Below are 24841 nucleotides of genomic sequence, written 5' to 3' on the forward strand. Positions count from 1 at the left end.
GGAAGACTGGCACAGATGTTAGCTCAGTGCCAATCTTCCTCAAGCAAAAAAAGAAGATTGGCAACAGATGTTAGCTCAGGGTCAATCTTTCTCATCAAAAAGAGAAAAAAAAGTGATGCAGTATTTGCATATAACCTACAAACATCCTCCGATGTACTTTCAATCATCTCTTGGTTACTTATAATACCTAATACAATGTAAATGCTATGTAAACAGTTGTTAAATTGTACTGTTTAGAGAATAATGACAAGAAAAAAAGTCTGTAAATGTTCAGGAAAGACACAACGATCACAGGCCTTTTGAGCTGCAGTTAATTGAATCCATGGATACAGAACTCTTGGATACAGAGGGGCAACTGTATATTGTAATCCATCAAGTAACTACAAAAAATATATACAAACAATTATAGTCAAAAATAACAGATAAGTTAAAACAAAACTTAAAAAAAATCAAATATCCAGAAAAAGAAAAAAATAGAGGAAAAAAAGAAAGAATAAAACTGAATACCTAAATGAAAATATAAACAATTACATTAAATATAAATGGCCTAGGGGGCTGGACCGGTGGCGCAAGCAGTTAAGTGCGCGCACTCCGCTGTGGCGGCCCAGGGTTCACAGGTTCGGATCCCAGGCGCGCGCCGACATACCACTTGTTAAGCCATGCTGTGGCGGTGTCCCATATAAAGTAGAGGAAGATAGGCACGGATGTTAGCTCAGGGCCAATCTTCCTCAAGAAAAAAGGGGAGGCTTGGCATCAGATGTTAGCTCAGGGCTAGTCCTCCTCTCACACACACACACACACACACACACACACACACAATATATATACATATATATGTATGTGTATATATATATATACACATATATATAAATGGCCTAAACATGCCAATTAAAACACAGATTGTCTGAATGAATTTAAACACACACACAATCCGATTCTATGATATCTACAAGAAACTTTTGCCCTTCTAAAAGGTTAAAAGTTGGAGGTAGGCCCGGTGACATAGTGGTTGAGTTTGCTTGCTCCGCTCCGGCAGCCTGGGGTTCATAGGTTCAAATCCCAGGCGTGGACCTACGCACTGCTTATCAAGCAATGCTGTGGCAGGCGTCCCACATAAAATAGAGGAAGATGGGCATGGATGTTAGCCCAGGGTCAATCTTCCTCAGCAAAAAGAGGAGGACTGGCAACAGAGGTTAGCTCAGGGCTAATCTTCCTAACAACAACAACAAAAGAATTAAAAGGTTAAAAGTAAAAGGATGGAAAAAAAAGATATATTATGCAAATGTGAATCAACGAAAGATGGAGTAGCTACATTTATATCAGACAAAGATCAAAGAAAATTACCAGGGACAAATGAGGACATTAAATGATAAAACAGTCAATTGAGGAAAAGAAGAAAAAGCAATCCTAAATATATATACACCTAACATAACTTCAAAATACATAAACCAAAAACTAACAGAACTGAAAGGAGAAATAGGCATCCATAATTATAGTGGAGACTTCAACACTCCTCTCTCAATAACTGATAGCACTAGTAGATAGAAAACCAGCAAAGACATAGAGAAACAACTATACCATCAACCAATGACATTTATAGAATATTCCACCTATCAATAGTAGAATACACATTCTTTTCAAGTGCACATGGACCATTCATCAAGACAGATCACAGCCTCGGTCATAAAATAGATCTTAATAAATATAAAAAAAGTAAAATTAAAAGTATGTTCTCTGACTACAATGGATTTAAGTAGAAATCAATAACAGAAATATAATAGGAAACTTCTAACTACTTGGAAATTAAACAACATACTTCTAAATAATCCATAGGTCAATGAAGAAGTCTCAAGTAATCCAGAAAATATTTTTAACTGAATGAAAATGAAAAGATAATATCAAAATGTGTCATATGCAGCTAACGCAGTCCTTAGAGCGAAATTTATAGGAATTAAATGCTTATCTTGGGGTAGGGAAGAAAGTGTGAAATCAATAAAAGGAAAGAAATAATAAATAGCAAAAATCAATGAAAGTGAAAATAGAAAAATAAGAGACATTCAATACAAGCAAAAAATAGTTCTTTTAAAAAAAAAATCAATGAAATTGATCAATCTCTAGCAAGACTGGCAAAGAAAAAAAGAAATAAATTACCAATAATATAAGGAATGCAAAAGGAGATCAACTATAGATGCTGCAGACATTAAAAGATAATGAAAATGAAAATACTACGAACAACTCTATGCACATAAATTTGACAACTTAGGTTGTCAAAATAAATTTGACACTACAGAAGTTAAAAAGGAAACTGAGGAATAAGACAATAGATCTATACACATAAACTTGAAAATACAGATGAAATGTACCTTGAAAAGCACAAAAACTACCAAAACATCCAAAATGAAACAGACAATCTGAATTAAGGAAATTAAATTCATAGTTAAAAACCTTCCAAAGAAACCTCCAGCCTACTGGATTTCACTGGAGAATTCTATCAAACATTTAGGTAAGAAATAACATCAATTCGGGGCCAGGCCCATGGCACAGTGGTTAAGTTCGGCATGCTCTGCTTCGGCGGTCTGGGTTCACAAGTTCAGATCCCAGGTACGGACCTATACCAATCATCAGCCATGCTGTGACAGCGACACACATATGAAATAGAGGAAGACTGGCACAGATGTTAGCTCAGGGCAGATCTTCCTCAGCAGGCGGGGGGAGAACACCAATTCTACACAATCTCTTCCAGGAAACTGAAGATAGAACACTTTCAAACTCATTTTATGAGGCCAGCCATTAAGCTGATAGCAAAACTAGAAAAAGATAGTACAAGAAAAGAAAACTACAGGGCTGGCCCCGTGGCTTGGCGGTTAAGTGCGCGCACTCTGCTGCTGGCGGCTGGGGTTCGGATCCCGGGCGCGCACCGACGCGGGGCTTCTCCAGTGAGGCCGCATCCCACATACAGCAACTAAGAGGGATGTGCAGCTATGACATACAACTATCTACTGGGGCTTTGGGGGAAAAAATAAATAAATAAAAATTATTTAAAAAAAAAGAAAAAGAAAAGAAAACTACATACCATTATCTCTCACGCAGATTGATGCAAAAAAAATAAAAGCAAATAGTATTTAGCAATATATAAAAATAATTATACACCAGGACCAAGTAGGGTTGTCCCAGGAATGAAAACTGGTTCAATATTCAAAAGCGTAAGCTACCATATTAATAGCTTAAAGAAGAAAAACTACACAATCAGGTCAGCAGATGCATTTGGCAAAATACAACATCCTTTCATGATTTAAAAAAAAACTCTCAGCAAATTAAAAATAAAAAGGAATTTCCTCAACCTGATAAAAGATAGTTACAAAAATCCTACCACTATCAACATACTTAATAATGAAAAACTGAATACTTTCCCCCTAACATCAGGAACAAGGATGTACACTCTCACCACTCCTATCCAATATCATACTGGAAGATCTAGGTACTTCAATAAGAATGAATATTTAAAATCCATACAGATTAGAAAGGCAGAAATAAACCTGTCCCTATTCACAGACAACATGATTACCTATGTAAAAAATCCCAAGGAATATAAAACAAAAACAAAACTCCTAGAGTTAAGTGGCCATTTGTATACCTTCTTTGGAGATTCAAGTCCTTTGCTCATTCTTTAATCAGGTTGTTTGTTTTTTGTTGTTGTTGAGTTGTAGAAGTTCACTATACATTCTGGATATTAATTCTCTCTGTATATCTAGACATGTGATTTGAAAATATTTTCTCCAATTTGTGGTTTGCGTTTTTACTCTGTTGATAGTGTCCTTCCAACCGACAAAAGTTTTTCATTTTGATGAAGTCCAATTTGTCTATTTTTTCTTCGGCTGCCTGTGCCTTTGGTGTCAATATCCAAGAAATCACTGCCAAATCCAATGTCATGAAGTTTTTCCCCTTTGTTTTCTTCTAAGAGCTTCATACTTGTAGCTCTTATGCTTAAGTCTTTGATTCATTTTGAGTTAATTTTTGTATATGGTGTTAGGTAAGGATCCAACTTCAATCTTTTGCATGTGGATATCCAGTTTTCTCAGCACCACTTCTTGAAGAGCTTGTCCTTTCCCCCATTGAATGGTCTTGGCCTCCCTGTTGAAAATCATTTGATTTTCATGTGAGGGCTTACTTCTGTGCTCTCTATTCCATCCACCTTTATGTCTATCTATGCCAGTACCACATTGTTTTGATTACAGTAGCACTATAGTAAGTTTTGAAATCAGGAAATGTGAGTCCTCCAGCTTTGTTCTTTTTCAAGAATGCTTTAGCTATTTGAAGTCCCTTGAGATTTCATATGAATTTTAGGAGGGACTTTTCTATTTCTGCAAAAAACATCACTGGGATTTTGATAGGGATTGCACTGAATCAGTAAATCACTTCGGGTAGTATTAATTTCTTAACAATACACAGACAATACTAAGAGCTGACAAGGATGCAGAGCAAGTGGAACACATACATTTCTAATGGAAATGCATAATGGTACAGCCACACTGGTTTGACAGTTTCTTATAAAGTTAAACATACCAAATGGCCCTGTAATCTCACTTCTACATATTTACCCTAGAGACATAAAACCTTATATTCACACAAAAATCTGTACTTGGATGTTTATAGTAGCTCTATTCATAATCACCAAAAGCTGAAAACATCCAAATGTCCTTCAAAGAGTGACTGGCTAAACAAATGGTGATTTATCCATATGATGGACTACTATTCAGCAATAAAAAGGAATGAACTACTAATACATGCAAAAAAAAAATCGAGTGAACCTCAAAGGCATTACGCTAAGTACAAGAACTCAGTATCAAAAAGTTACATACTTTAGGATTCCATTTCTATGCCATTCTAGAAAAGACAAAACTAACAGTACAGAGAAGAGATGAGTGATTGCCAAAGGTCGGTGGTGGTGACTCCAAAGGGAAACCACAGGGGAATTTTTTCAGGTGTTGAAAGTTCTGTGGCCTGATTGTGGTGGTGGTTACATGAACCTATGCATGTATTACTAGTACACATACAAAAGAGGACATTTTACTACATAGTTATTAAATAAATTTATTTTTAAATGATATTATAAAAGAATAAAGACATGGGAAAATATTCACAATACACTATTAACTAAGTAAAGAGAGGAGGAGGAAATAGTTCATAACATATCATTACAACTCAAATTCTATAAAAATATATTAAACAATAGAAAAAAGCAAAAAGAAACTGTTAACACACCAAAATGCTAACAATGGCCATCTCTAGGTAATGAAATCATAGGTGACTACTCTTTTCCTTAGTCTGACATCCTATAATAAGGTAAGTCACTTTTAAAATGGAAATTCTTAAAGGAAAATTTAAAGGAATAATATTTTTTAATTCAGTTATTAATTCTATTTTTTTTAAATCAGTTATCAATTCTAATACCCACTTTAAGAAATAGTCAACTCTTTATCAATGTACTATCCATGTGCATCCCTACAAAACTTGCAAAAATAGTATCAAAAATATATTATCTTTGCAAACTGACATAACACACTGTAAAATTCACTTCCACTGAGATAACATCAAACTTCAATACTTAAAATAGTCTACTATAATGTACCACATACAATCATCGTTCAAAGTCAATAAAGAGGGTGCAAAATTAATGTTAGATTCTTACAAAGATTTTAAAATATAATTAAAGTAACCAAAAATAAAATCATTTAACAAAAGCTGTTAATACACTATATTATACAAAGCCAAAATGAGTATTCCTGTATAACTGAACTCAGTGCAAAGCTAAGAAAGTTTGGGAAAGTTCAGTGGCTAGGCCACGAATAAAGGATAACAAATGGATAAAGTGTAATGCAGGGATAGTATTATTCCAGGCAAGAGAACCAACACCAACCTAAGCATGGAAGAGGTTGTCCGAAAGATAACAGAAATTACTGCAATTAAGAGTTCCAATTCTCTCTATTCACTTGATTGAAAACTGCCATCAGACCACTTATCTTACAATAATCTTAAGTATCTGACATCAATCGAGAAAATTTTGAGAACATAATCACCACTGAAAAATTTCCATGGATGGGACTTAATCTTCAAGGATCTAACTCCCTGAAAGAAATTGTGGGGCCTTTTTCATATATACTATCAATTAATTTGTCACAGTTAAATCTCTCAACCACCTTGAGACACACAGGTTACATTCTTCCTTCAGGACTCTGACCTGGCTATAAATAAGTAAAATTTGGGGACAAACTTCCCTATCTGATATTGCTCAAGAGAACCCTTAACCATCTATAAATAAATTCCAGTTGCTACACAAAGGCGCCCATGTGAGAAGCAACTCAGCTACAAATCAATACAACAATTCTACCATTAGGAGCATGTGACTTGTGAATTTCTATTTGGAGTTCATATCTGAAACTACTGTTCTGTTTAATACAGATGACATATATCGCCAGACTGGTAGTCACACAGACCTCGCATCATTCCTCATATAGCCTACATTTTAAGTCAGTCCAAGTCAAATTCCATCCAAATATGATGAAAATCCATCTAGCTGTTTTTGCATACCACAGTAACAGGCGGACAGAAACTTCCCGTGGATATCTGCCTTGCTGCTCTCTCACATCACTGGGATCTTTGCTCCAGTGCCACATCAGAAAGACCCTCCCAGACCCTCACAGCACAAATTTACCTACCACCATCTTGTACCAGTTCTAATTTATTGCCTTGATCACCACCTGATAGAGTGTGTGTGTGCAATACATCTCTTCCCACTAAACCATGAGCTCTAGGAAAGGACTTTGTTAAATGCTGTATCACCAGTGCTTGACACACAGTAAATGTTTTTGAATAAATGAATCATTTTCTATAGGTTTGAAGAACTTTTTAATATATTAAGACTAAGCTATAAGGTGGTAAACACAATATTCTCACAGTTAGCTTTTTTTTAATACAACATGAAGCAAAGACATTTTAGGCATGAAACTAGTTGATCCGGTACAGATAACCAGAGCCATCTCTGCCCTCTACAGCCCCTTTTTCCACTCCTCTCCTTCTGCCCCCAGTATGAGGTCACAGTCCTTGGCTGTAGTGGTCTGTTGGTGAAAAAGTATCAGAGCACTTGGTTCAAAAAAATCAAGCAGAACTGAATTACGGCAGAAAAGGACAAAAAAAAAAGCAATGGAAATTTGGTCCTTGATATATCCCTGCTGCTTAGAAGCATACTTCATTATATAGTCACTAAATACAATTTAAAATACAATAGGTAGGTTTTATCAGCAGACAAACTAACTTGGCAGGTTTTTCTTACCAAAAAAAAATTTTTAAGACTAAATAGAATACTATTCAATTCAAACGAAACCTGTCTCTCATTTATCCCAGGCATATCAAATAAACTTGCTCATCTAAGGTGCTAGGTGACCTTTGAACCTCTACACCTAGCTGCACATTAGAATCACCTGGCATGCTTTAAAAAAAAAAAAAAAAAAGTATGCCTGGGCTCCACTCCAGACCACCCAAGCAGAATACTTTTTTAAAAGCTACCCCCGGGGCCGGCCCCGTGGCTTAGCGGTTAAGTGTGCGCGCTCCACTGCTGGCGGCCTGGGTTCAGATCCCGGGCGCGCACCAACGCCCCGCTTCTCCGGCCATGCTGAGGCCGCATCCCACATACAGCAACTAGAAGGATGTCCAGCTATGACATACAACTATCTACTGGGGCTTTGGGGGAAAATAAATAAATAAATGGCAAAGGAGTTTTCAAAAAAAAAAAGCTCCCCCAATGATTCTAATGAACAACCAAGGCTGAGAATCACTGCCCTTGTGCCATCTCCCCAGTCTTACTGCTCTCTCTACTACTTCATAAATCAAAGTAAAAGTACAGAAACAAATCACAAAGATTTAAATTCCTGGTGCCCACAATAAATCTCAAAGAAGGCGTTCCTATCTGCTCCACTCTAACATTTCTATCATTTCCTCTAAAAAGTAAGCATAACATTTATCTCCTCTAAAATACATCCCTGATTTAACATACTCGAACTAGACCACAATTACTTCTTTTTAGGAGCACTGCCCTTGTTGTAAACTCTTTTATATAGCAATTACTTTATTCTTTTTGTTATTTATACCTCCATTATAACTTCCTTGTTTTTGTTATTTGTACCTCTATTATTTCCTCTTCTACACCCAAGGAGTTTATCTTAACTTTTTTGTATCCCTCATATTTGAAGTGCTACAATCTACAAATAATTTCTACATTCATTACCTTATCAGATGATGAAGTAGTCTGGGCAAGAATTACTAGCCCATTTTAAAAATGGTAACTCAGAGAAGTGTCTTGCCAAAGGCACCTTTTGCATGAGGCCATGAGCAGTACAATGCACATATCAAAGAGGTACCTCCGACCCACTCCCAACTGTTCTTACACACTATATTACAGAAACCTATTATTGTTTATATTCTATCTATAGTTACAGCCAACATACCTAAGGACAGAGTACCAGATGTTCAACAACTTAAGTACTGTTACAACTATAGATTTTCAGTTAAACAACAAGGATATAAGATGCACACATTTACCTCTGCTCCCTCCCAAGCTCCCAGTGGAAAGACAGTAAAGAAATAAAGAGGGCATAAACAAACCCACAAAGACAAAAAGAACAAGCGAAGAGATGACAGCAACAAAATTTCTGAAGTTGGAGGGCAGATAGAAGAGTTTCTGCCATAAAAATCCCAAAGATAAGCCAGCAGGGAGGAAAGCCCAAAGTATGTATTTTGTAGTATTTTTCAAATTACATGACAATAAATCTAAAATAAAAATTACTTAAAAGTAGTACCTTTTTGCAATATTTTCTCAACTAACTGATACTAAAAACACAGCTCCTGTCATAATAAGGCCCTAATATTTTTTACCTTAAACCGAGTGTTCTTGTACTTAAAAACATGCGAGTCACTGCTCAGGAGGAGCAAGTCCAAGACCTCAGGCTATCGCATCACTCCCTCTCTGGTGCTTTGCACTCTAATACCGAACTGCTTATAACAAATAGTACCTGCTTCATGTGTCTACTCTTGCTCATGCGCTTCCCTCTAACTGGCTAATTCCTTTTCTTTCACGTCTCAACTGAGGTGTCACCTATTCTAGAAAGCTTTCAAATTTGGGGGGAGGGGTGGATTTCAAATTCATCTTATTATCCCCATGTGGCAGACAAAGCGGTGTTGAACTGAACTATATAATTAAAAACACCAGTACAAAAAGTAACATTTATCGAGTGCTTAAGGTGGGTCAAGCAGTGTCTACAATTAGTTTATTTAATCTTTCCATTAACCCAGTGAGTTAGGTACTAATTATGAAGTGCAGAGAGAGGTTAAGCGTCTTGCCTAAGGGCAGAGCTAATAGGTGGTGAATCACAGACTAGAACTCAGTCTGGCTCCAGAGCCAATATCCTTAACCACTAGACTAAGCTTTCTCTATAAATGCCAATGCCTTCCAAATCTGTATTTCCAAATCTTCAAGCTTCAATCCTGAATTTCCAAATGCCTTCTGGACATCTCTACTTGGATGTCCTTCAAGAACCTCAAAATTAACACAACTGAAATCTATCTCCCTATCTTGCTCCCCAGCCTTCTCCAACAAAAGCTGCTCACCACACCTTCCTGTATTGTTTATTCCGGTTAATAAACACCATTCACCCAGTTACTCAAAGCAGGAACCTAAGCATGAGTAACTGTCACCTTGTCAATCTCTCATCCCCACATTCATCAAATTATGTTGTTCCTACCTCTCAAACTAACTTACAAGAGGCTCTCATCACTTCTCACACCAGGGCATTAGCTTCGAATCTTGCTAAAAACAAATTTGACCATGTCATAACCTATAACCTACCATTGACATCAAGTCCAAACTTCTTAGCAAAACATATTATGATCTTGTCCTTAACTCTCTCAGCTTAACTCGAACCAATCCCACACACACCCTAAACCCACTCCCTCTTTCCCAAAGCTTCTCTGTTCTGAATTGAAAGACCAGAAATAAAGCCACACATAATACGGACAGCTAATCTTCAACAAAAGAGCTAAGAACATACAATGGACAACGCAAAGTCTCTTCAATAAATGGTGCTGGGAAAATTGGAGAGCCACATGCAGAAGAATGAAAGTAGATCATCTGCTTTCACCATTCACAAAAATTAACTCAAAATGGATCAAAGACCTGAGGTGAGACCTGAAACTATAAAACTCCTAGAAGAAAATATAGGCAATACACTATTTGACATTGGTCATAAAGGAATCTTTTTGCATACCATGTCTACTCGGACAAGGGAAACTAAAGAAAAAATAAACAAGTGGGACTTCATCAGATTAAAGAGCTTCTACAAGGCAAATGAAACCAGGATCAAAATGAACAGACAACCCACCAGCTGGCAGAAAATATTTGCAAATCATATATCCAACAAGGGGTTAATCTCCCTAATATATAAAGAACTCACACAACTGAACAACAAAAAAACAATCTGATCAAAAAATAGGCAGAGGAAATGAACAGACACTTCTCCAAAGAAGATATACAGATGGCCAATAGGCATATGAAAAGATGTTCATCACTAATCATCAGGGAAATGCAAATCAAAACAACACTAAGATATCACCTCACACCCGTTAGAATGGCTATAATCACCAAGACAAAAAACAACAAATGTTGGAGAGGTTGTGGAGAAACAGGAACCCTCATTCACTGATGGTGGGAATGCAAACTGGTGCAGCCACTATGGAAAACGGTATGGAGATTCCTCAAAAAACTAAAAATGGAAATACCCTATGATCCAGCTATCCCACTACTGGGAATCTATCCAACGAACCTGAAATCAACAATCCAAAGAAGCTTATGCACCCTTATGTTCATTGCAGCATTATTCACAATAGCCAAGAAGTGGAAGCAACCCAAGTGTCCCTCAACTGATGACTGGATCAAGAAGATGTGGTATATATACACAAAGGAATACTACTCAGCCATAAAAAAAGACAAAATCATCCCATTTGCAACAACATGGATGGACCTGGAGGGTATTATGTTAAGTGAAATAAGCCAGAAAGAAAAAGACAAACACTGCATGATTTCACTCATATGTGGAATATAAACCAACACACAGACAGAGCGAACTGTATGGCGGTTATCAGAAGCAAAGGGGGGGCGTGGGCACAAGGGGCGAAGGGAGGCATTTATATGGTGACTGACAAACAATAATGTACAACCAAAATTTCATAATGTTATAAACTACTAAGATATCAACAAAAAATAAAAAATTAAAAAAGAAAAAAAACTTCTCTCTGTTCCTTGAATTCACCACGTTTTTCAAGACCAACATGTCTCTGCATAAGCAAGAACCTTAGCATAAGATGATCATCCCTATAACATTCCCTCCCACCATCTTATTTTTCAAAACTGATTATACAAGCAACCTCCTTTGAGAAGCCTTCTGTATTTCCCTCAGGTTGAAGAAACTCCTTCCTCTGTACTCACACAGCATTCTGCATATCTACAGTCATGCATCACTTAACAACAGGGATACATTCTGAGAAACGCGTCGTTAGGCAATTTCACTGTTGTGCAAACATCACAGTGTACTTACACAAACTTAGATGGGATAGCCTACTACACACTTAGGCTATATGGTATAGCCTATTGCTTCTAGGCTACAAACCTGTACAGCATATTACTGTACTGAATGTCATAGGCAACCATAACACAATGGTAAGTGTTTGTGTATCCAAACATATCTAAGCATGGAAAACGTACAGTAAAAATATGGTATAAAAGATAAAAAACGGTACACCTGTATAGGGAACTTACCATGAATGGAGCTTGCAGGACAGGAAGTTGCTCATTGAGTGAGTGGTGAGTGAAGGTGAAGGCCTAGGACATTACTGTACACTACTGTAGACTTTATAAACACTGTACACTTGGGCTACACTAAATTTATTTTTAAAAATATTTTCTTTCTTCAATAATAAATTAGCCTTAGCTTACTGTAACTTTTTTACTTTATAAACTTTTTAGTTTTTTTTTTAAACTTTTTGACTTTTTTGTAACACCACTTAGTTTAAAACACAAACACATTGTACAGCTGTACAAAAATATTTTCTTGTTTTACTGTCTTGTTCTATAAGCTTTTTACTATTTAAAAATTTTTTTTATTTTTTACTTTTTAAACTTTTTTGTGAAAAACTAAGACACAAACACACACATTAGCCTAGGCCTACACAGGGTCAAGATCATCAATATCACGGTCTTCCACTTGCACATTCTGTCTCACTGGAAGGTCTTTAGGGGCAATAATACACATGGAGCTGTCATCTCCCATGATAACAATGCCTTCTTCTGGAATACCTCCTGAAGGACCTGCCTGAGCCTCTTCTTGAGGAGGTGTCACTCTTTTCAGAAATATGTCTGTGGCGGCTTCCTTTGTTTCTTTTTTTCATTATAAATTTGCTTTAAGCAGATACTGCACCATGAACATTCCTCTCTATTAATGAAAACCTTTCGATGTTAGGGTCCGTGTTTTCAAACTTTTTAAGGAGCTTGCTGAGGTGTGCAAAGCTTCTGCTAAACCTTTCATTGTAAATTTTCTTGAGGGTTCTTCTTTTTCTTCTCCTGCAGCTTCCTCTTCTCCTGCATATTCTTTAGCTATGCATCACTGCTCCAGCTCCAACAACTCCTCATTAGTCAATTCCTCAGAAACCACCTCAAGGAGCTCCTCAATGTCATCCTCATCCACATCCAGATTAAAGTTGTTTGCCATCTCAAACAAACAGCTTGGTTGATTTTTGCAACCTCTTCACCCTTAGCAAATCCTTTCAAGTCATGGACGAACCACCTGAATGTCTTCTTCCGGATGCCATTCATACACTCCTTGGTGACATCACCCCAAGCCCAAGCAATGTTCTTGATGCAGTCATAGATGTTGTAATCCTTCCAGAATCGCATCAGTGTCTTCTCAGTGTCTTCCTCAGTTGCAGCAATACCCTGGGCAAAGCTCTTCCTCAGGCAGTAGGCCTTAGAAGCTGCTCTAACTCCTTGACCATTGGTTAGATCAAAGAGGTGGTATTTAGAGGGAGAAACATTGCTTTGATATTAGGATGATGATCACCAATAAAAGGAGGATGTCCAGGAGCATTATCAACAATAAGCAAAATCTTGAAAGGTCTGTTATTCTCCAAAAAGTACTTCTCCATTTCACTGGCACAGCAATTCAGGAGGGCATCTTGGAAGTGGAGGTGGGTCATCCAAGACTTCTTATTGCTCCTGAAGTACACCAGCAGTGTGTGCTTACTGATAGGCTTGAAGGTCCTGGGGTTCTCACTGTGCCAGATCACAAAGGGTTTGAATTTCTAGCCTGTAACACTGTCCCCAAGCAAGACTGCTATCCTGTCCTTAAAAGCCTTGAACCCTGGCACTGACTTGGCCTCCTTATGGATGAAAGTCCTTTCAGGCATCCATTTCCAGAATAGGGAGGTTGCATCCATACTGAATATTTGCTCTGGCAAGTAATATTCCTCCACAATAAGCTTATCTAAAGTTTCCAAAAATTCTTCAGCCACCTTCACATCAGCACTCACAGACTCACCACTTATTTTCACATTATGTAATGAATAACGATTCTGAAATTGTTTAAACCACTCAGAGCTAGCAGTAAATTCAACACCGTACTCAGGTCCAGCCTTTTCTTTCAACATTGCAAATAAACTTTTTGCTTTGGCCGTGATCATCATGGTGCTGAGAGGGATACGTCTCTGTGTCTGGTCTTCAACCCAGATCCTTAGAAGTTTCTCCATGTCTGATATAGGACCTTCTTGAATTTTGTTAGTCTCATTAACTTCAATAAAGCAGATCCTTGAACAGCTTCTGTCACCTTATTCTTGTTCTTCAAGATCATAGTTATGGTGGAATGGGACATGCCTGACTGGAGAGCAATAACCGTCACTGATTTTCCATCTTTGTAGTCCTTAATCACTTTTAATTTCCAGATCAATTACTCGACGTGGCTTCTTTCTTGCAACATTAGCTGTGGGTTTTGTACACTTAGGGGCCACGATGAACAAAATAACACGACATTAAATCAAGTACAAAAGAAAGTGATGCAGGGCCGGCCCCGTGGCTTAGCGGTTAAGTGCGTGCGCTCCGCTGCTGGCGGCCCAGGTTTGGATCCCGGGCGCGCACCAACGCACCGCTTCTCCAGCCATGCTGAGGCCGCGTCCCACATACAGCAACCAGAAGGATGTGCAGCTATGACATACAACTATCTACTGGGGCTTTGGGGGAAAAAAAATAAATAAATTATAAAAAAGAAAAAAAGAGAGAAAGTGATGCAATCAAGAGACATGATAAACAGGAGATGTGCGAGGCTGCCGCCAGTGTAATACGGTGCAGTTTTACAGTAAACTTCTTAAAAGTAGAAAGAGTACACTCTAAAATAACAAAAAAATGTATTGGAGAGTAAATACATAAACCAGTAACATAGTCATCTATTATCAAGCATTATGTACTGTACATAACTGTATGTGCTATACTTTTACACAACTGGCGGCGCAGTAGGTTTGTTTATACCAGCATCACTACAGACGTGAGCGATGCCTTGTGCTAGGACATCATGACGGCGACAGCACGATGGCTACATCACGACAGCTACGACAACACTAGGTGATAAGAATTTTTCAGCTCTGAGCCGGCCCCGTGGCTTAGCGATTAAGTGCACGCGCTCCGCTACTGGCGGCCCGGGTTCAGATCCCGGGCGCGCACCTACGCACCGCTTCTCCGGACATGCTGAGGTCACGTCCCACATACAGCAACTAGAAAGATGTGCAACTATGACATACAGCTATCTACTGGGGCTTTGGAGAAAAAAAAAGGAGGAGGATTGGCAATAGATGTTAGCTCAGAGCCGGTCTTCCTCAGCAAAAAGAGGATGAGCATGGCTGTTAGCTCAGGGCTGATCTTCCTCACAAAAGAAAAAAAAAAAAAAAAGAATTTTTCAGCTCCATTAAACCTTATGGGACCACCGTGGTACATGCGGTCTGTCGCTGACCAGAACATATTTACGTGGTGCATGACTGTATATGATAGCACATTTGCTAAAATGGTTTACCTAAAAGCATCACCAAGTATGCACTCAAAGGCCAAAATGTTGCCTTAATTATTCTGTGCTCCCATGCCTAGCACATGTTCAATAAATGTGTGAATGAATACCAATCAACCAGCTCTTCACATCATCTCACTCTTTTAACAATTTCAAGTCCAAAATCAATTAACTCATATAGTTTATATCTCTCCTATAATACAAAAATTATTACCCTTATGTTTATTAGATTTCAGCTGGTCACATTTTCACACACATGGAAAAGTGGAAGAAAAACAGAGCATTGCAATTTCAACAGAATATCTGTACCAAAAACATCTACTACACTCGGCAAACTCAAATAGCCACTGCTACCACAAGAATTAAAAAAATAAACTTAGCACATACTATATACCAGGCACTGTTCTACACGCTTTACATATATCAACTCATTTTAATTCTTATAACCATCTTATGAGGTAGATACTATCATCCTCATTTTATAGATGAACTTCAAGATCAACAGAACCAAGACTTAAGCCCAAGCTGTGTGGTTCCAGAGGCTGATTTCTTATACTGCCTCTCATTAATAAGTCTAAAACTACTAAAACAAGAGTGTGATAAATTCTCTGCTAGAACAAAACCATCTTTGAACATTCAATAGTTAGGAAAACCTGAGACATAAACGTAAAAATTTGGATAAATATAGAGGCTCTTAAAAATATAGCAAAAAATATATATTAAAAAAGTCTTAATATAAACTCACTCTAATTAATTATAGTAAAATGTTCTGCTAATAAAACAGCAATCTTTGACATAAGATAGGTCATCATGTAGCATTATTAAAGTCAGTCAACTGAAACAGAGCCAAAGTACGTACCCATAGCCCATAAAAAGATTCTCCGAATTGAGTTTTTATTAAAAAACTCAGATGTATCCAGAAGACAACCACCTTCTAGGGCTACCGAAATCCCAACTCTATACCATGTTTATTATCTCTCATAGAAGAATAATTGAGACTAGGAAGGCTGCATGTACCAAGGTTAGTCAGGAAATAGGAAGTGGGTTGAATCATTTATAATTTCCAAAACTGAGACCTACAGGAAGATTTTGTATTTTATCCAAATTAATGCATGCCTAATTCAGAAGTAGTAAGAAAAATATTTTCCACCTCTAACAAAGTGATAAGTATGAGTTTTATCCATAAAATTTATTTCTTGAGGACTACACAGGCTAACCTAATTAGTTTTCCATATTCCAAGACTTCCTGGAACAGGCAGCTCTGGGCGTTAAGTCTGAACAAGAAACTGTCATTTCAGACAATAAATAAATAAGAATTTACTCAATCTGAATTTCACTGCAAATGGAATACAATGATCTTTTTCTCATTTATGACTTCTATACAAACTTCTCAAATCCAAGTCAATGTCTATATAGAAAAAAAGAGATTCATAAAGAAATGTAAAACTAGAATGTTTGTCTATAAACACTGAGCAGCTCTGGAGTTTCCCCTTTTTCCCCATGACAGAGATCTGGAACCCACTTCAGAAACTGAAGAGGCATGATTTCCTCTTACACATATACTACAATATCCATTGATCAACACCCACACACATATATCTTCATTTACTTATGTAAATATACTACATGAAAAATCCATATATACACAGAACTAGTACTACAACAGTCTTAACTTCATTCTGACATTTAGCCACACCAATACACTAGAAGATATTTATCCAAATATAAATAATATTTGTTATCAACATTTATACTTCCATCTACACTTGAATGATACCTGTCTATCCTCTGTATATAAACAATAAGTCAGTGAACATTTTTTAAAGTAATAATGAGGAGCATGGCAATACTTAGCACTCATGAGGCTTAAGAGAATTAGCATTCACTGTGTACCTACTATGCATATGCAAGTAGTGTTAGGCACTTTAAATATGTTTACCACTTAATCTTCACAACCATTCTGTTAAACATTAACCTTAATTTACAAATGAGGAAGCTGAAGTTCAGGAAGTTTAGGTAGTAAGTGAGTTAGTAAGTGAGCTAAAATTCAAAATTCAGGACTACCAAAACTTTATGCCCATTCTCTCCACATGCCCTCAAAAAAGTTTATACAAAAACAAACAATATCAAATGTACTATACTTAGGGGAGGAGGAGTGCTAATTCAGGAATCAAAAGAACACACCACCAGCCGTAATTAAATAAATAAGCAAATGCTGAACAAATTAACATTACCTTACTCTTATATCAAAGCAAAAACTATATGGATTCTGCAGGATGGTGAAAGGTGGTAAACCAGAAAAAATTCCTAAGAAGTTCAAATTTGGGGTTAAATTCAAAAGATTTAACAGAGAATATCAAAAGGTTTAAGTAAAAAAGAAAAGAAAAAAGGGTATTTACAGAGATTTACAAGTAAATAAATGTTTTTTGAACAGTAAACACACTGTTATAAGCACTTTATATGTATTAACACTTAATCCTCACAATTAGTACAATTATCATCCCCATTTTGCAAATGGGGAAACTGGAACAGAAATGTTAAATAATTTAGTCAAAGTTACACAGTTAAATTTGGGGGGGGAGGGACCCAGAAACTGGGATCTTAACCAAAGCCATCTGTCTCCAAAACCAGGCTCTTTCCTAACTGTTATGCTAAACTGCATGAACAAACAATAGCTACAGAGAGAGACATATCTAGTAATATAAACAACATGGTCGAAGTCGCTTATGTAGAGCTATTTTGATTTTTAAAACTCGAAGTCCACAAAAAAGTATATGAAAAGATGTTCAACATCATACGTCATTGGGGAATTGCAAATTAAAACAACAATGAGATATCACTACACACCTATTAGAATGGCCACAATCCAAGACACTGACAACACCAAATGTTGACGAGGATATGGTGCAACAGGAACTTTCATTCATTGCTGCTGGGAATGCAAAATGGTACAGCCACTTTAGAAGACAGTTTGGCAGTTTCTTACAAAACTAAACACACTCCTACCATACAATCCAGCAGTCATGCTCCTTGGTATTTACGCAAATGAACTCAAAACTTACATCCACACAAAAACCTGCACACAAATATTTATAGCAGCTTTATTCAGAACTGCCACAACCTGAAAGCAACCAAGATGTCCTTCAATAGGTGAATGGATAAATAAACTGTGGTACATCCAGACAACGGAATATTATTCAATGCTAAAAAGAAATGAGCTATCAAGCCATGGAAAGACATGAACGAAACTTAAACTCATATTACTAAGTGAAAGAAGCCAAACTGAAAACGCTACATACTGTATGATTCCAACTATAGGACATTCCAGAAAAGGCAAAACTATGGAGACAGAAAAAGATCAGTGGTTGCCAGGAAGTAGGGGGTATGGAGGGGTGAAACGGCAGTGCACAGAGGATTTTTAGGGCAGTGAAACTATTCTGTATGATATGTCATATATATTTGTCAGAATCCATAGAATGTACAGCATTAAGAGTGAACCCTGGGCCAGCCCCGTGGCTTAGCGCGCTCCGCTACTGGCGGCCCGGGTTCGGATCCCGGGTGCGCACCAACGCCCCGCTTCTCCAGCCATGCTGAGGCAGCGTCCCACATATAGCAACTAGAAGGATGTGCAACTATGGCATACAACTATCTGCTGGGGCTTTGGGGGGAAAAAAAGAAGGAGGATTGGCAATAGATGTTAGCTCAGAGCCGGCCTTCCTCAGCAAAAAGAGGAGGATTAGCATGGATGTTAGCTCAGGGCTGATCTTCCTCACACACACACACACACACAAGAGTGAACCCTAATGTAAACTATATGGACTTTGGACGATAATGATGTGCTAATGCAAGCTGACTGATTCTAACAAACATATCATCGTGATGCCAGATGTTGACAGTGAGGGAGGTTGTGTGTGCTTAGGGGCAGGGGGTATATGGGGATTCTGTACTTTCTGCTCAATTTTACTATGAACCTAAAACTGCTCTAAAAAATTGAGTCTACTTAAGAAAAAAAAAAAAGCCAAAGAAGATGTTTATTTAGCAGTTAGTACATAAGGAAGCATCCATTTAACATACTCATTAGTATACACACACCAAATCAAAAATATTTATCAATATTTTGTACTAGGCATCTTGGGGAAGGGATATAAACAAGTAGACAAGGTTCCTTCCCACAAGGAGTTCAAAATATAGTTAAACATACACCACATATTCACAAAAAGCTAAATAAAATGGAACTTAAATAGTTCAAGACAGAAAACATACCACAAACAGTAAGTTGCAAAATTACTAAAATAGACCTTAATAGGACATTATGTGCTTAGGGGTTCAGTGGATCACTTCAGGCTAAAAGAATCAGGAAGTTGAGATCTGCTCTAGGTCTTGAAAAATGGATAAGATTTGTCTAACTGTCTGGAGGGAATTGGTACATTCGAAGTAAGAGCAAAACTACTGGAGTTAGGAAAGGAAATTAAATGAACCTGTTTCACAAAACAAAATAAAGAGACAAGACTAGAGAGACTGGTAGAGGCCAGAGCATGGAGGTCACTCAACGGCAAGCCAAGGAATCAGCACGGAGACTCAGAAATCTTAACTCTTCGACACTAACACGGAGCCAATACTTGCCTAACCTATGTATATACTGATAGCTCTTAATCCAATGAAAGAGTATTTATAAACATTTTATGTCAGATACAGATAATTTGAAGATATATACTGGTACACATAGTTAAAAATTCGCCATCTTTGCCACCCAACTGAATACATATACATACCAGTCTTGCTCCCATTCTTTGATTTCCAATCTACACTAATAAGCTATCCATAATGCTGTAAACTGAACTCATGCACAAGAAACACTACTCTATCACTCAATAAAGCTCTATATGGTTACACCATTCTCTACCCCCTCAAACAAAGATGTCTTTCCTCTAGGGTAAGAAAGAAGGTGGCTCACTGCCCATGAACTGGAAAGAGGGGTCATATTAGGACTATGGTCACCACTGGCACCTTCTCCTCATTCTATTTATAGGATTGTTACCCTCTACTAATCTTTAAAAGCACACCTACTAAATATCTGTATATTCCAGGCAAAACATAAAATGCAGCATTCTCTCCCCAATCATCTGAATAGATGACATACACAGGAACCTATACAATCTCTGGTAATTATTATTAATACCATGCACTTCTCATATAAGAAAACATTTCAGAATTTGCCCACTGTTACTTTCAAATTTTTCTGTAATCCTTCTATGTTGTTTGCCATAAGCTTTTCTACACATTTTTAATCACATATTCAATCTTCAATGCATGGGCACCTGCAATTGTATTCAATCTCAAACTTTTCCAATTAACAAATACCCCAACATACCGCAACTAAGTTATCCCAAATCAGTGCTACGTTTTATGCAACTACCTTTACACTTATACACCTAAAACCCTCCCCTTTAGTAATCTACCATTAGAGTGACTATTTTCTTCCCTTTTATGAACAGGCACATACACATATGTCCAATTTCCCCAACCATTTATAACAAACCTTAGCACACAGTATTTTTCTCAAACATGGCCTCCAGAGATAAAAACACCTCGTGAGATTCCTCTCTCTATCAAAAACATTTTAAAACTTCTAATGTGGCTTTTTCCAGAAATCCAAAGACATATACTATGATACCACTTATTCAAAGTTTAAAATCATGAAAGACAATATTGGACATTTTTTAAAGACTCAAGCATATACTAAAAAACATGAAGACATGTAAGAAAATGATAAAACCAAATTAAGGATAATGTTCATGAGGGAGGAAGAGTTGGAGGAATGAAATCCAGGAGGGACACAGGAGGCTTCAACTCTATTTGGGGGGGGGGGGAATCAGCCTTGTGCTAACATCTGCCAACCCTCCTCTTTTTTTGCTGAGGAAGACTGGCCCTGGGCTAACATCGTGCCTCATCTTCCTCCACTTTATATGGGACGCCGCCACAGCATGGCTTAACAAGCGGTGTGTTGGTGCGTGCCTGGCATCCGAACCGGCGAACCCCGGGCCACCGCAGCGGAGCTCGCGCACTTAACCGCTTGTGCCACCGGGCCGGCCCCTTCAACTCTATTTTTAATGTTTTATTTCTTCAACTGAGACAGGGATACATGGTTGTTCATCATCATTATTCTTTATATCTTTCCGCAAATCCTTTCAGATGAGTTTAAGAAGAAAGATATCCAATTACTAATGAGTCTCTCCCTCTCACACACAGTGACAAGCTGTTAGGTCCACGTCCAATTACCTGCTCCTTGCTACACCCGGGACACCCCTCCTGTCCTTTACCTAAGCCAAAAAAAAAAGAAAAATTACAAGCCTACAACCCAAAATTTTCTCTTAGACATATCTTAGATATGCTACAGATTTATATTCTATAACTATACACAATCCATTTCTTTCACAGCTCTCTCATCAATAAAAATTAAATCTCTATATCCCTAAATTGCCATCTACTCATAAGCGCCTTATTACTCACACAGTAACCAGAATAACGACCTTTCCTTATTTGTCTATGTGAAAATACAAATGAATTGGTAGATCACATAACTACTTCCACTCGGCTAAATGGAGAAAAGTGTATATATTATATCCCTGTACATAAATCTAAGTCACTCATATAGTAACTTTTCAATCTCAATTTATAACATCTAAATTAAGCCACTTATTTAACCGTAAATGAAATGTCATCTCAGCCAAACGTAACTTGGCCAGGGCAATTCCAAAACACTCCACTCCAGTCCACTGAGCGTTTACCTCATGCATACTAGAAGTCCCATCCCTGGACCAATGTTTATACCACCCAGAACTGCTCTCCTCCATTGGGGAGACGCAGACATACCTCCCAACCCCAACTTTCGGCTTGCTGGGGTAAAACAAGTAGAGAGAACCTTAAGTGTCACCGCATTACTAACCCAAAGGAGTCTATAATTCATAGACCACAGGTCCTGAGTTTCTCGTCACTGGGGAGTAGAAGTTGGAATCTTAGAGCTAAGGGACAAGGTGTAGTCTTCCATGGCGTCCGCCAGAGTCCTAAAGTCGTCGACGGAACAGTTCAGGCAGCTGGCCCGCCTACTTTCCTCCCCACCCCCACTCCGGGCCCACCCCACCCCCATCCCGGGCGCGAGGCACGCCGGACATCCCAGCACCTGCGCGTCCCAGGAACAGCCAGTATCCACTTCTCTCCCCCGGAGGGAAGGGCTTGGATGCTGGCTCTGACGCTCGCCATCGGCCACCAGCCTCTCACATCGGGCCCAACCCTCCGACCCTTTCGCTTTCTTTTCTGGCCGAAAGCAATACCGACACCTTCTCCAGGACCTACCCCCGGGCCCGGCCTTCTCCGGGGCCGAGCTCCGAGGCCTCCTCACCTCTCCCAGAGGACCAACCTACAACCGGACGCTCAAGGCCCGAAAGGCAACTCCCACCCCTCCCCGACTCGCCTGTCTTTCCTTGCCAGCTGCAGCCGCTGAAATAGCCAAGTCGTAAGGTCCTTCTCCATCAGCTTCCGGGCCTCCCTTCACAGCCAAGCTTGAGCCCCCAGCCCTGCTCTCTGCCACCCCTCTCCCGTCACGCCGCTTCCCCTCCTCCGGAGGCCGAGCCCCGGAGCTGGGCGGCTTCCTTCCCCGGCATCCGCGGGCCTGGCTCCTCCCGCGGCCGGCCTGGCCCCCGCCCGGCGCGCCGCACACTCACCGCCGAGCGCCGAGGCCTGCAGGGTGGCCCCCGAGGTGCCGTCGATGACTTTGATGGTCCCGCGACTGGTGACGGCCAGGATGGCGTTGAGCGCCGGGTGGTAGGAGAGGCTGTGCAGCCCGTCGGCGTCGCAGCGCATGCAGCCGTCCCGTAGCACCAGCCACTCCGAGACCCCGGCCGCTCCCGCCCCCGCCGCCGACGAGCAGCCCGGGCCCGAGGCCGCCGCAGCCGCCATCTTCCGGCCTGCGCTCAGCACAATCACACTGGGAAGCGGCTCAGTGACAGTCCCGGGAGGTGCAGCACCACCGCCAGTCACCATCCGGGGCCAGGGGGCAAGCGGAGCGCGTTAGCCGGAAGTGAAGTCAGGCGCCGGCGCGCACGCGGGACGTCGGCCGCGCGCCCGGAGGGGCGAAGCTCGGAGGGAGGCTGGCGGGGGAGGGGGCGAGGAAGCGAAAGAGACGGAGGCGGGGGCGGGGGCGGCAGGCGGGTGGGTGGAGCATGCGCGGGAGGGCTCGCGCGTGCCACGCGCCCCGGGTCCGGCCAGCTCCGCGTTCGCAACCTCCCAGTTTCTTTTTCCCAGCCGCGGGAGTGGCCGCTGCCTGGGCTCCGCCCCGCTCCCTTGCTCCTGTTGGGGTGGGGGGAGTTGGGCTCCGTGTATTTCCGCTAGGCGCGGGCCCCGCCCGTGTGACCTGTCTGAGATGCCCTGGGGCCCTTTGCTGCCGTTCCAGCTGCTCTCGGACGGTTCCCAGCACGCGTGGTGCAGCTATTTGGCGGTGTCGGAAGGAGACCTCAGGGTCTGGGCCGCGGCTCTAGGCTGACACTAAGCCGGCTGAAAACCCTCTGGTATGGGTTTGGAGAAACCGAACGACCTCCCCAAGCCCGTGCCTGTTGCAACGCCCCGCCCATCCCCAAATCTTTGTTGAACAAAAGTGCCAGATAAGAGGTGCTGGAAACATATAATTACGCTTAGTTTCTCTATCCACATTCCAAACAAGTCGAGTTACGTGAATTAATAGGTGTCTTTGGGTGTTGTGGGGCGAGACAGATGTTATAAATTTACTAATAATCCCCCTTTGGAGAATGACAATGCATTTCTTTTTTTTACTTTTTATTTCGGAATAATTATTAGAGTCACAGTTAGTTGCAAATATAGTACAGACGTCTGCGGTCTGCCTCCCCAAAACCCATAACGCGTTATCTATGAGAAAAACATTGGACAAACATTGAAGGACATTCTATAAAATACCTGACTAATACTTCTAGAAGATAGAACAGAGAGGTGTGGCTTACCCAGTTCCCCCCAGTGGTTACATGTTACATAATTCTAGTACAATATCAAAAGCAGGGATTTGGTATTAACATGATATGTGTACAGTTCTATGTCATTTTATAACGTAGATTCGTGCAGCACAATCGATATACAGAATTGTATGTTCTGTGTATTTGGGATCATCATATCATCTTGGGAAGTCTAATTTCCTCTTCCTTAAAACCTAATAAAAGTGCTGTTGTGAGCATTAAGAATCATTTGTAAAATGTGTAGAATCACATCTGACATACAGTAGGTGCTCAAGACAAGTTATGAACGTTAATTGCCTTCCCATATTCTTGCTGACTTCCTTCAGGAAATCTTCCTGGATTATCCCAACCACACATCTTAAACCTGTTTATTCATATGCAAAGTTGTATTTATATAATCTATATATTCATTCCATTTTGGAATGGCAAATATGCCATTTTTATCTGATGTTGAGGCAACATATAATAAAGTGGAAAAATACCCAGGTATTAAAGTCTAAATGAATGATTTTGAGTCACTGTGGCTTCATTTATCAGCTCTATCTATGAACCAGGGCAAGTCCCTTAAACATTCTGAGAATGCTTCACAAAGTGTCAAGTGGAGATGATAAAGTTATTTGTCCTCCTTAGGTTTGTTACAAGTGCTCGTGAAACTACTTTTAAAAATGGAAACAG

The 24841-nt window shown here is 39.6% G+C and overlaps 1 protein-coding gene across 9 annotated transcripts in view; it reads right to left on the bottom strand.

The window, feature by feature from the left end:
- Positions 1–23227, bottom strand: part of BIRC6 (baculoviral IAP repeat containing 6) — a 239599-nt gene extending 216372 nt beyond the window's left edge. For 6 of the 9 annotated variants that reach the window (XM_058551474.1, XM_058551472.1, XM_058551471.1 and 3 more), the window contains exon 1: positions 22868–23226. In XM_058551474.1, coding sequence (XP_058407457.1) covers positions 22868–23186 — 319 coding nt within the window. In that variant the 5' untranslated portion in view covers positions 23187–23226. Of the gene's footprint in view, positions 1–17993; positions 18076–22867 lie in introns of all 9 variants that reach the window. The other 3 variants (XR_009221707.1, XM_058551470.1, XM_058551475.1) reach the window with 2 other exon arrangements.
- Positions 23228–24841: the final 1614 nt, after the last annotated feature.

This window comes from Diceros bicornis, chromosome 12 (assembly GCF_020826845.1).
Source record: "Diceros bicornis minor isolate mBicDic1 chromosome 12, mDicBic1.mat.cur, whole genome shotgun sequence".
Lineage (NCBI taxonomy): Eukaryota > Metazoa > Chordata > Mammalia > Perissodactyla > Rhinocerotidae > Diceros > Diceros bicornis.